Genomic DNA, 12,759 nt, shown 5'->3' with positions numbered 1-12,759 from the left:
AAAAAAAAAAAAAAAAAAAAAAAAAAAAACCCCCCCCCCCCCACACACACACAGGCACAGACACAGACACAGACATAGAAAACGGGAAAGAGGATGGGGGGGGGGCGGTAGTTCATTTTATTGCTTAGCGTTTTTAGAACGTCATTTTTTTTTGTTGCTTCTTCGTTTTATTTTTCGTTTGTTCTTTGTCCTCCCTCCCTCCCTTTTCGCGGTTCTTATTGGGTACTGATGGGGTGGTAGGTGACAGCAGTGACGATGGCCATGATGATGCGGGGCCAGGGGGGGGGGCGGGTGATTTTTCTTTTCGCTCTCTTGTTTGCTTACCTTGCCTTGCCTTGCTTCCTCCTCCTCAGCTCAGCGATCCAGCGACGCAACGCATCAAGGGTGGGGGAGAGAGAGAGGGAGTCCCCAGAAAGAAAGAGCGTTGTTATCTAAAGAGAAGAGGTGGTGGATAGGGAGTAGTGGTGGTGGCCACACAAGAGGAGGAAGGGAGAAACACACACACACACATACGCACACTCGTGCACGAAGATAGTCATGTGGAGGCACGCTTCCGCAAACATACAATGCATTCACAGGTTCAAACGACCCCCAGCCGCACACACATACACAAAATACCAATATGAAGACAAGAGCAGAGGATGGATTGTGTTCTACCGCCATACACGCACAAGTGTGCACGCATACTCTCGAGAAAGGAGGAGTGGGGCGGGGTGGCGAGGGAGGGACAGACGAACAAAAAAATCAGGGAAGAAAAGAGGCATGTTGCACACACATGTGAAGCACATTCTCGACAAAACACGCAGAGAGAGAGAGAGAGAGGGGAGGGGGCTATGGCGAGGAAGCGATCGAAAAGGAGACATAGAGGGGTGTACGAGCAATGGAGGCAAGGTTGAATCTGCCTTCACAGGGGCTGTGCACACACACACACACAAACACACGCACAGAGGAGGATTGAAGAGACGATCAACAACTCCCTCTCTCTCCTCCCCCACCTCAGGAGAACAAAGGTGGCGTCCCGGACATCACCGAGGACGCGTACACACACACACAGAAAAATCAAAAACTCAACACAGCAAACTGCAGAAAGAGTGGACGCGTTAGAGAGAAGGCGGACGCGATTTTTAATCTTTTCGGGTGCCACTACCACAGCGGGCCCCAGCCGAAGTACATCGTCGTGTAGTTGTCGATGCGCGTCGCCTCGTCAATCAAGAAGCTAACCTGCTCCTCCGGCGTCATCGCCAACGACTGTGTCCGCACGGCAGTATCATCGAAGGCGGTCGACATGTACAGGAGGTCTGGCCGGCGGCAGCTGTCTTGCGTCGTGTTAAAGATGTTCACCTTGCTGTGGTCAATCGCCATCTCCATCCCGCGCAGCTTGTTACGAATGCGCTCTGCAATGTCCTGCGGCGACCGGCTCTTCTCCATGATGTTCTTCATCTTGCCCTTGTACTGCACAATCGGGTCGTGGACGAAGGCGGAGAGCAGGGCCATGATGCTATCACGGTTCTTGTGCAGCGTCGTCTGCGTCCGCGTTGCGGAGGCGCGGAAGACGCCGTCCACGCCGAAGACCTCCATCGCATTCGTCAGCATGCGCGTGAGGCGGAACGGGATCGTCTCCGGCAGAACGTGGCGTAGCCGACCGACATCGAAGCTGTCTCCAAAGTCAATGTGCACAATCTTGCCAGAGGACATAGAGATGAGGATGTTGCCGAGATGCCGATCGCCGAGGCCGAGCACGTAGCCCACCATGGACATGGTCGCCAAGGATACTGTAAAGGCAGTTCGGCGGTCAAGCCACTGCTCCGCCGTGTTGGCGCGGTGCCACATTGCTCGAGAAACGTCAACGGCTTCGCAGTGCTCGCTCTGCATCACAAAGTCGAGTATCTCCGTGCGCTGAATGAGGCTGAGCTTGTCCCAGTTGCCGAACGACCCTACGTAGGCGCGCAGCACACTCGACTCCTGATGCGTGCGCACGTTCGAGATGTTGGTACGGTAGTTGCAGATGGTGTTGTTGATTGTATTCGCGTTCTCCACCCAGCCAAGAAGCCCCACGTTGGAGCTGATCGGGATGACAGGGAAGCGGTGGATGTAGGCGCTGCTTGAGATACGGGTGTGGCTCAGTAGGACGTTCACCATTCCAAGCAGCTGCATGACACGCTCGTCCATGCGAATGTCCTCGTTGCCCTTTAGGCAGTATGTGTAGAGACAGCCGTCCGAGCCGTTGAGCTGGATGCGGCGCGGCCGCTTCTTCGACGGGATGACGTCCAGCTTGGAGCTAAAGGATGCGATAGTCGGGTAATGGTCGCGGCAGTGACCGTCGTACTCCCCGAATACCGCGACGGACAGATTACGCAGATGCAGCAGCGGCTCCATCGCCTTCTGAGGCTCACGGCCCAGCTTCTCCGCCACATGCTTCGAGATCTCTTCGATGAGTTGGCTGACGACGCCCGCCGCCTTCTCTCGCTGTCCGTTGCGGTCGTCCTCCATGACCATCTGCACAAACTGACCAATGTCACCGACGGTGAAGAGAAGGTGGCGCCGGTTGGCGTGGAAGATGTCGAGTGTGTTCTGCAGGCGGCGGTACACTTCCTCCGGGTCCTCCTCGTACTCGGCGTTTGGGTTCCACGCAGCAGCGACCTGGCTCAGGTTCTCGCGAATCTTCTCGATGGGAATGGCGGACACGTCCACAAGCAGCTTTGCCACCGCCTCGGCCTCGTGGAAGATGCGCTTCGGGCAGTGCTGGATGATGCCTTGCACAATCTCCTGCTTCCGCGCCAGCGGATTCGAGCTATCGGACATGGCGGACGCACCCGACACTATATTACTCTCATCTCCGTTGCTGTTGAGGGCGTTGTGATTGCTGCCGCTGGTGCTGGCGTCCGACATCATCACGACGAGGAGCGGAAAGACGGTGGCCTGTGGGTGCACCTCGCAGAGCGAGCGCAGGATCATGCCAATGACTTCGCGGATGTCGTGGCTGTCGCTGCTGAGGTGGCCGATCAGCTGCGGAATGGTCTGCACCCAGTGGTCGATCGGGATGCGCGAGATACTGTCGGCCACCGTCTCCTTCAGCAGCTCCACTCCGTTGTGGATGACCCACAGCTGCAGCAGACGCATGACGGCCGGCAGCGCCTCGGAGGAGTCTTTGCAGCGGCATATGGCGCCAACAAAGCCCTGATGCGCCGCCTCCACAAAGGTGCGCTGGTCCTCGGGGGAGAGGTTGTGGTCGCGCTGCTGGATACGGTAGTTCATGAGGCCCCAGCTGTGCCACGCCTCGTAGCTCGACGGGACGGCACGGATAGCCTTGTGAAAATGGCCCAGCTCCTCGTCCCGGAAGCCGCGCTCCCAGAAGGAGTCGGCGTGCAGCTCCTGTTTCCACGTGCCGAGCCGCAGCTGCGCGTCGCCGTAGCAGGTGGCGTTGTTCTCCTCCAGGTCCTTGCCGCAGTCGCGCAGAAACATCTCCATGGACTCAACAGCGGCCTGCCGCTTTCCTTGGCTCCACAGATGCGTGATGAAGCCGACAGCCACCTTTGGATTCTTGTCCACCGATGACAGCGTCGCCACCGTGATGCCCTCCACGGGCCCCGGTGACGCCGGCGATGCCGCACTCGGGCTACAGAGGTTGCTGCTGCGCCCGCTGAAGGAGCCGTGTCGAAGCCAGCTCATGGCCCACTCCGCCAGCTGCGGGTGGCTCGACTGCCGCGTCTCACAGAAGTGCAGAATCATGTCCGCCATCTCGCCTGTGCTGAGCACGAGCGAGTGCAGCATCAGCGAGAGCAGGCTTGGCTGCAGGGAATCCGGATTCAGAGAGCGGAACCGGTTGTTCCACCGCTCGTAGATCTGCTGGCGACCCTTGGTAGAGCGGCAGTGGCAGTAGTCGATAGTCTCCTCCATCTCCGTGAAGTGCTGCAGCATTGTCAGACTCTCGTAGGCATGCGTGTAGCTGAGCGGGAGAAGAGTGCGCAGGCTCTCGTCAATCACGAGCTTCGACTGTGTGATCATGTGTCGCAGGTTCTCGTAGGCGGCGCTGCTGTGCTCCGTAATGGCGCTCTTCAGCGCCACGCCGTTGAGAAAGAAGAGACGGAGCGCCGTGGTGTGCTGCTCCGACATGGAGAGCCGCTCCGCGAGGTGTTGCACGTCATCCCACCGCCCGAGCAGCCACGCGGCCGTTGCACCGCAGCGCGCGACCGTCGAGGAAACGTACGCCTCCGGCCGTGAACAGACCTGCATGGCCACGTCATAGGCCCGGCTCCACTCACCGCACAGGGTGAGGGTGCGCACGTAGCCTTCAAGAATGTGCGGCGGCACCGTCATATCGCGCATCGCCTGCTGCGTGATGGACTTGGCGTACGTGTTCTGCGCCTTACTCCACCAGCAGAGCAGCTCGTAGCCGAAGCCTGCTTGGTCCTCGCCGCCTTCGTAGCGGATAGCGCGGAAGAGTCCTACGACGGAGTCCTGCATTTCACGCTGGCTGTAGAGCCATGCCAGCGGCCACACCGTCTTGTGGATCACCTCTCGTGGCATCTTCGTGTACCGGTAGAGGTTGAGCATGGCCAGAAGACGGTTCTCCAGATAGCTGAGTGCCTTGTCGTACATACGGGTTCTCTCTGCAGCGCGGACGATGTCCTCCGTCGAGAAGAGCATGTTTGGCTGCGCCGGGATGTGGGCCCCGGCCGGCGGCAGATCACCGTCACGGCTGTCGCTGCTGAGGTCGTTACTGTGAGTGCTAGCGGTGCTGATGATGTGAAACTGGCTGGTCACCCCGGACTGCTGCGGCGCGTTCGAGTCGCAACGACGTACGACGGAGTTCACAAGGGGCCTGTAGCTTCCCATGACATGCACTCCCGCCGCGCCTAGCACTCCAACCGACGGATGGTCGGTGCTGACGGGGGCCACCACGTCCTCCGCCTTGTTCTCGCTCTCTGCCCCATCGAGCGTGTCCACGGGCGAGCAGCTGCGCCGCTCCGCCTCCTCTTCCTGGGCCGGTGTCTCCGACGTCGGCAAGGCGATGGGCTGCGACTGCTGCCGTCCAGACTCGGTGGCGCCATTCTCGTTGCCGTCAAAGGAGGTGAACTCGTACATCTCCACATCGCGGCGAGAAGCGCTGCGGCGACCGTTTGCGCTATTTTTGGGGCTGGCAAGTGCCGTTGAGGCACCACTGCTGGCTTCGGCACCTGCCGTCCCGGACTCATCGCCTGCTACCCCGGCACTGCTGTTTGAGCTGCGCTGGAAAACCGGCGCCTTCCGTCCGCGCACCTTTGCCATGGGCAGCACATCGATGGGAGCGTCACTGGAAGTAGAGAACTCCGCCTTCGGAAGCCCTGCTGACGCGGAGCTGCGGGTGCGCAGAGAGACGACGTTGTTCGTGCTACTCTCCGTGCTGCGCAGAAGAAGCGACCCGTTCTCGGAGGGGTGACTGACGCGATGATAGTCGACTCGCCGCATCGACCGCACCACCTCCAGCACCTCTGGCTTCACGTTCGGCTCGTTATGGTCGAGGTAGTCAGCAAGCCCGAGACACTTGCTCGACAGCTCGTGATCAGAACAGTTCAGCACGAGGGTCAGCATCTCGTTCAGCTTCTTGATTTGGTCAGCCGACAGGGACTCGTAGAGGCACTTGAACGAAGGCAAGAAGAGCCCGCGGCGAAGGGGTTCATGCTTGTCAAGCAGGTCCACCATCATGCGGAACGCCGGGTGTGGGGAGATGAGAATGATGTACTTCTGGAACTCGGCGAACCACTCGCGCAACTTGTTCTCCTTGAGGCGGAAGCCAAGTTCCACATGCTTCATGAAGAGGTCGACTTCCTGGCCTGCCGTGTCTGCGCTGAGGGTCAGCCCTACGTCCTCTTCCTCAGCCCCTGCAAAGGTCTCAGACACGTTTGTGAGCCGCAGGTACGACCCACCACCAGCCGCCCCGCCCGCTGCTGCTGCGCCGCCACCAGCGGTAGAGGCGCCAAAGCCGCCGATATTGACTAGCGGACCAATCCCTGAATTCGCTGGATTTGCTACTCCCAGTCCGCCACCCTGCCCGCCGCTGGCGTTACCAGTCGCTGGCCCCATGACAAGCATCGAGGAGGTGGAGCCGCCGCCGGCGAGACTCGTGACACTAGTCGCTGGCAGGCCCATGGTGTTGAATATGGAGGACCCGGTCGGGTTCGTCATGCGCTCATCCCCCTCGCCGATGCGGTCACGCAACATCTTGATCGTGCTGCGGCCGCTGGGGTGCAGTGCCGCCAAGACCTTGAGTGACTCCCGCACCCCTGGGGTGGAGATGCGCGGGCCGAGATCTTCGTTCAGCTCGCAGTGCCGCGTGAGGGTGCAGATGCCGTGCAGGAGCGACGAAAAGAACTGCACCGCCTTCAGCTCGCACACGATGTGCACGGCGGCGCACAGGGACTGGCTGCGCACATCCACCAGCTGGTCTGATTGCTGCAGGAACTGAAGTAGCATCGGAAACACAACGGGGATGCAGTGCGGCGGAATGTAGCTGGCATTCAGCACAATCTCCACAACGCGGAGGCAGAACTCGCGCGACTCGGTGCGGTCCTGCAGCGCCACGTCCACCAGCCGCGGATACAGCCACGCCCACGACTCCGACTGCTCCTTGCCGGACAGCTTGCCGGGCTTGAGCGCGCTCACCACCTCCAGGACAGCGCGGAAGAGGAGGCGGTCTTTCGGGGTCCACAGCTGCTCCAGCAGGACCACGATTTCAGGCAACATGAGCCGTACAATACGCTCATGCCGCATGGCGGTAACGGCCGCCAGTACATGCAGCGCCTCCACCCGCAGGGCCGGGCTGTCCGTCACGCGCTTTGTGATCTGCAGCACCGCCCGAACGGCGTGGACGCCGCCGACGAGGTCCTTCTTGTCTTGAGTGAAGCGGATGAACTGGAGCAGGGTGCGCAGAGCCTGAGAGCAGACGGCATCGGAGAGTGACGCGTCCAGCATGCGACTCAGCGTGCGGTACACAATCACCGTGTAGTCGTAGGTGAGCTCCAGGTCAGCCTCATCCTGGATGACGGCCTCCTCCTTCTTCTTTGCGGTTGTCGCAACGGACTGTGCGGAGGGGTCGATGGCGCCAAGCTGGCCAAACAGCGTCAGCATACTCAGAGATTCGTTCACAGTGCAGGTGCTGCTGGTGTAGACGTGTGTCAGCGCGGTGATCAGCTCCTGCTGCTTACGCAGATCCGTCGAGGCGCTCGGGATGCACATTTCGTGTACGTACACGAGAACGTTGATGGCAGCATGGCTCAGCGTCGGCGACGGCGACTGCTTCAGTATCTCCACAACCGGGTCGTAGAGCTCTAGCACGTCGTCCTGGTACTGCAAGATGGTCTTTTCGTCTTTCGCCAGTGCCTGCAGGATGATCTCAAGTGTCTTGAGAATGGAAAGCAGCACCACGTCAGGCACGCTGACCTCTAAAAGACGCTTGCGAAAGGCGTAGAAGATGCGGCTGAGGTGGTTGTTAAGCTGACGGATGCACAGCCGGGTAAAGGTCTGCAGGTCGGCCATGCTGCGCAGGAGCATGCTCACGTCGTTCGTGTACTCGAGCACCACCACACACGATTCGACGGTGACGTACAGGCTCTGCTGCACCGCCACGACAGAGGGGGAGGGCTTGGAGTCCTGCGTGATGGCGACGAGAAGCTCCACCGTTTTCTCGCGTACCAGCGCTGTGCTGTTCAGGAAACTCAGCAGCGAGGATAGGATGCGCTGCTCTGATAAAAAGGCGCGCAGGTTCGTGGCGTTTGCCAGCAGCGTAATCTCGTACAACCCGCACTGGCGGTCGACCTCCATCAGGACGTTCTTCATGTACGCCTCCAATATCTCTGTCACGCGTGTGGAGTAGGTTGAGGTTTTGTGCTCCTTTGCGTAGGCTATCCACTGCCGCAAGCTCGAAATGATCGTCTCGCTGCTCTGCTGCCGCACGAGCGGATCCTCGTGACGCTGGAAGGCGATCACCGAGTTCTTAAGATCATGCAGGTGCTGCACCGATGTTAGGGGCCGCTCCGTGAACACCTTCAGCGCCACCGTCAAGTCGTTCTTGAGCACGGACGGCGGGGCTGCTGCGGCGTTTCCACCACCTGCACCGCTGCCACCTGCCGCCATGTGCGTCACGGGACTGAAGGGCGCGCTCATCGACGTGGAGAGCGGGGAGCAGCGAAGTGGTCCGCCAGCACCGTACGGAGCTCCGCTGTTCGAGTCGCCGCCACCGACGGTGTAGGCGCTGTCGGGGCCCAGGAAGCTGTTGTTCCCCGAGGGTAAAGGGCCAGAGGTGTTGCGCATTCCCACCGGGGAGGTCGGGGTCGGGCTGCTCGTGCTGCCCTCGCCTCGGTGAATTGCCGCGCTCTCGCTCGGCCGAAAGTACTGTGTGAGCCGCCCCACCGCCCCGACACCGATCGGCGTGCTGCATGTCCCCGGACGAGATAGCGTCATGACCGGCTCCGGGCCACTAGCGGGGCTGAGCGGGTGAGACCCAGCGGTGCGGGAGGCACTGTTCATTGCTGCGCTCGAAAAGCCACCGGCGCTCCCATCGCCACCGTCACGGCTATGAAGGGAGTGGGCTTGCTGCTGCTGCTGCTGCGCCGTGGAGCTTGGCAGCTGGGAAAAATACTGGGGCAGTGTCACAGCCGCCGCCGTCGCGGACGGCGCGAAAGGCTCCTTCAGCACGCTATCCACCAGCTTGTCCAGAGCCGTCTGCACATCAGCGCGCAACTGCGGGCACGAGGCTTGTATTACACGAAGGGAGTCTACTAGTGACTGGGTCAGGATGGCGTGGGCGAGATACGGCAGGCAGCGCAGGACAACGTCGTCGATGGTCACAGTGTGGTGTACGCTGAAGGTGGAGAGGTTGAAGGCTGGTGCGTTCGTCGAGGTAGGGGAGGCGCTGAGGGAGCACGTGCCTGCCGACCGTTGTGAGGTGGTCCTAACGGAGACAAGTGGAACGCTGACCTGATCGTCGTTGTCGTCACCGTGGTGGTACGAGAAGTGCCGCTGAAGCGCCGACGGCGAGGTTGCTAAGTTTTCGCGGCTGGAGTGCTGCGAGGCCTTGCGCCCCTCAACCATGGAGGGCGTCAAGGAGAGGTCCTGATGGGTGTTCTGCGTTGTGGGGCTCGGGAGTGTGGTAGATGTACTGACGTAGTCTACGCGGCGTCCACCCATGGGCGCCACCGATGCCGCGCCTCCGCTGGCCGACGCCGAGGATGCGCAGATGGCAGCCATGATGGACCAGCAAGCCTCCTGCGTCTCCGGACGGGAGATGTAGCGGTGCAGGATCGACTCCAAGTTTGTGCGATTTGTAGCGTCAAGCACGCGATACTCGACACTGCGGACAAAGGAAGCCACATTATGCAGCTCGTGCGCCTTGAAGCGCTCATCGCGCACGTTCTTCACTGGCTCCATGATGATAGCGCAGTACGTGGTGCGGCGCGGCATAGACGCAATGTCGACCGGCGCAATGATGGGCACAAGGTCGCACACTGCGCTGCGCACCAGTAGCGACTTGGACACCCGGTGCTGCTCCGTGACGAGCACGCACAGCTGCGGTATCACCTGTCTGTCGATCGCCGAGAGCCCGCGACTGCTGAGGAGGGCGTGCAGCGCCTTCAGAGCCGATACAACGTGGCCCTCGTTGTGCTGACTAGCGTTCAGTGTTCGCATGCACTCATCGCAGAGGCGGCGGCTCTCCAGAACCAGCTCGTTGGGTCGCATGTTGCTCGTGTTTCGAAAGATGGCGACGAGGCACTCGTAGGCAGCCTTGCGGAGCAGCGGATCGGGGCTGCCTGTGAGCATCGTGCCGAGCTGAATCGCCTGCGCACGAGTTTTGCCAGAGATGTAGCGCGGGTTCACTTCCGCAGTGGCGGCGCAGCCCAACATGACGGAAAAGAACTGCGCCGGAAAGGCCGCTTTCGCCTGCTGCACGCGACCGTGGAGTTGCAGGAGCGCCTGCTCGCAATTTTCGCGGAGCTCCTTCTGCACAAACGCCTTCAGCGGCGACTCCGGCCCTGGGTAGCGCGCATCCGCCTCCAGCAGCAGCTTGTACACCCGCTGTGCCTCCCTGGCGGCCTTCTCATTCCCGCTCTGCCGCAGCACCGAGAGACTGCGGCACAGGCGTGTGTACTTGGAGTGAGGACTGGTGTAGGCGATCGGGATCAACGCCTCTATGAGACTCACGGCGAGCAGCAGGGAGCGCTCGTTCGACGTTCGCGACAGCTCCGTCAGGACATCGCGGATGCGCTGCTCCAGGAACGTGTCTCGCGACAGAGGGTCAAAGTTGGCCAGCGCCCGTGCTTCGATGGCGTCCACGGCGTCTCGCAGCACTGCCAACGCGTGAGGGCTGTCCACTGAGAACTCTAGCTCCCGTAACAGCTGGTTCACCTCCTCATCATTTGCATCTGCGAGGATGCTGCCGGCGTTGGCGGTGGGCCCGCTCGGCGAGCCAACGCCACCGGCACCGAGTCCGTACGCTGCTGCCGCTCCGAAGTCGGTGAAGTTCGTGCGCGTACCGCTTAAGAACACTCCGACTGCGGCAGAGCTTGTGTGGGCGGCGGCGGAGTTGGCGCCTGAGATGGCCGGCGCCTCGCGCCCGGCGAGCGCCGCGCTCGTCTCGAGGCCACTTCTATTACCACTCACGACGTTATTGGGAGTCGGACCTGACAGTGATCGAGGGGAGCGCTGTTGCTGCTGCAGCTGCGCACCAGGAGGCTGCTGTGAAACGGAAAAGACCTGCTGCTGCGGATTCTGAGCGGGCGGTAGCGGGCCCATGGGGTGCGAAAAGCGTGGGCTATGAAAGGCGTTGCTGTTGACGTTGGCGCGAACAGCAGACGCGCCGGGGGCGGGACCTGAAGAAATATTCACCCCTGCACTGCCGCCGCCCATGCCGGCCGCGGTCAGCCCCGGAGGCCCATTCTGATGCAAGTGCTGCTGCTGCTGCTGCTTCTGACTAGCGTGGGTGGATGATGCCTGCGGTGAAGGGTGTTGCGAGTGTTGAGGACCAGACAGCTGGCCGCGCGCCGCGGTCCAGTGCATCTGCTGCATTAAAGTGCTTGTGGATATTCAGGGATGCGGAAACATACAAAACAAAAGAGGAAGAGAGAGGCGAAAACCCTCCTGCTCATTCGCATCAGCCGCCCACACAATCCCAGGAAGGAGAGAGAGAGGGCTACGCAAGGCTGCTGCGCGTTCGCCACCGCAAGGGTGTGACAACAACAAGGGAGCGAAGAGGCGTGCAGGAGTCTGCCCGACGAAAATGAGTAACAGACCACCACCACAGGGGAAAGAGGCAAGAGAGGGGTGTGTGGTGGAAAAGAATGACGTCAGTAGAGGGCGCTGAAAGACACGGACAGACAGGCACAGACACAGGCGAAGGTATCTTCTTTTTAGTGCGCACAAGACGAGCGGACGAGCAGATGTGTGTGTGTGTGTGGGGGGGGGCAGACCTTTGTACAGCAACGACAGACGACGCACCGCCTTCACTGCCGTCACGTACGCACAAACGTGACCGCAGAAAGACAGTCAAGACCCTTTCAGACAAGCAGGCACAAACGTAGCGGCAACACGAACGCACGGGAGAGTGGATAGAGAGGGGCGGGCAGCACCCCAACAGGGGGGGAGAGCGCCACAAGGAGGCGTGAGCAAAGGAAGCGCCCAGAGTCGTTTTCGAGGGTTACAGAGAAGGAAACCAGGAAAAGGAAAGAAAAAAAAACGAAAGACGTATTTGCGTGTGGAAGTCGACGACAGAGAACAGAGAGAAGTAGACATGCACGGGAAAGCTAAAGTGTAGCCGGCTACAGGGATCAGGAGGGAAAGGGAACTAGGGGGAAAAAGGAAGCAGCAGCGCGCAGGAGACGAGAGAGAGGTGTGTGTGCACCTGTCTATGTTTGTGTGTACTGCTTCTGTTATGCCCGAGCACAAACAATAAGGAGGAGGCAGAGAGCGGGTGCGTGCGTGTGTGCCACAGTAGCGCGCACATGCACGAGAGGGCGTCAGAGAAAGGGAGAGGGGTCGACGAGAGAGAGAGAGTGTGTGTGTGTGTGTGAGTGAGTGACAGTGGAGAGAAGATTAGGTAGCCGACATCCATCACCAGCTACCTATGACAACCATCTCCTCCTCCGCGGCCGCGGCGCCGCTTTGCTGGGCTGCTGTTCTCCGCCTCGGCGGGCGCTTGTCGTGGGCGTTCTTCGCTTCTTTTTCCTCTTGTCCCCGACCTTGACGTTGATGCCCCGGGAGTCGCTGCAGTTCTTGTATGCAGGTGATGCCTTTCTGTTTTCTCGTTCGTTCTCCAGTTGTGCGCGCGTGTGTTCGCCGTGCCCGCTGCGATAACTTACTGGGCGTGTGCCTGAGCAGATGGGAGGAGGAGGAGGAGAGCGTGAAGGAGAGGGGTAAGGCAGAGGTGCAGCAAACAAGAACAAACATGATAAAGAAAAAAAGGAGGGCGAACCAACACAGTGGGTGGGTGGGGAGAAAAGACGAGAAAAAGATGTGAAACTGCTAACTACAAAACAATTCCACCCCTCAAAACACACGCACACACACACACATATATATATATATATATGTAGCAGCGATACTTCCACACACAAAAAACGAAATTCGCGCACGTGTGCGTGTGATCGAAAACTGTGTGATACACGGCGAGAGACGCAAGCAGGTGTGGCTGCGGTGGTCCGTAGAGGGAGGGAGAGCGAAGCAGGGGGGGGGTGCAAGAAGGAGGTAGTTCATAGAAGCGCGATATTCTTCTTAAACGACGCGGCACAG

At 60.2% G+C, this 12,759-nt stretch overlaps 1 protein-coding gene across 1 annotated transcript; it reads right to left on the bottom strand.

The window, feature by feature from the left end:
• Window positions 1-1,143: 1,143 nt before the first annotated feature.
• Window positions 1,144-11,040, bottom strand: LDBPK_201140 (phosphatidylinositol 3-kinase, putative; the record flags this gene model as incomplete). Its single annotated transcript, XM_003860407.1, has 1 exon — window positions 1,144-11,040. One exon carries the CDS (start codon window positions 11,038-11,040, stop codon window positions 1,144-1,146), a length of 9,897 nt encoding a protein of 3,298 aa, XP_003860455.1.
• Window positions 11,041-12,759: the final 1,719 nt, after the last annotated feature.

The sequence above is a fragment of the Leishmania donovani genome, chromosome 20 (assembly GCF_000227135.1).
Source record: "Leishmania donovani BPK282A1 complete genome, chromosome 20".
NCBI classification, from domain to species: domain Eukaryota; phylum Euglenozoa; class Kinetoplastea; order Trypanosomatida; family Trypanosomatidae; genus Leishmania; species Leishmania donovani.
Note: the sequence above shows the minus strand (reverse complement) of the source record. Positions and strands in the feature narration are given on the sequence as shown.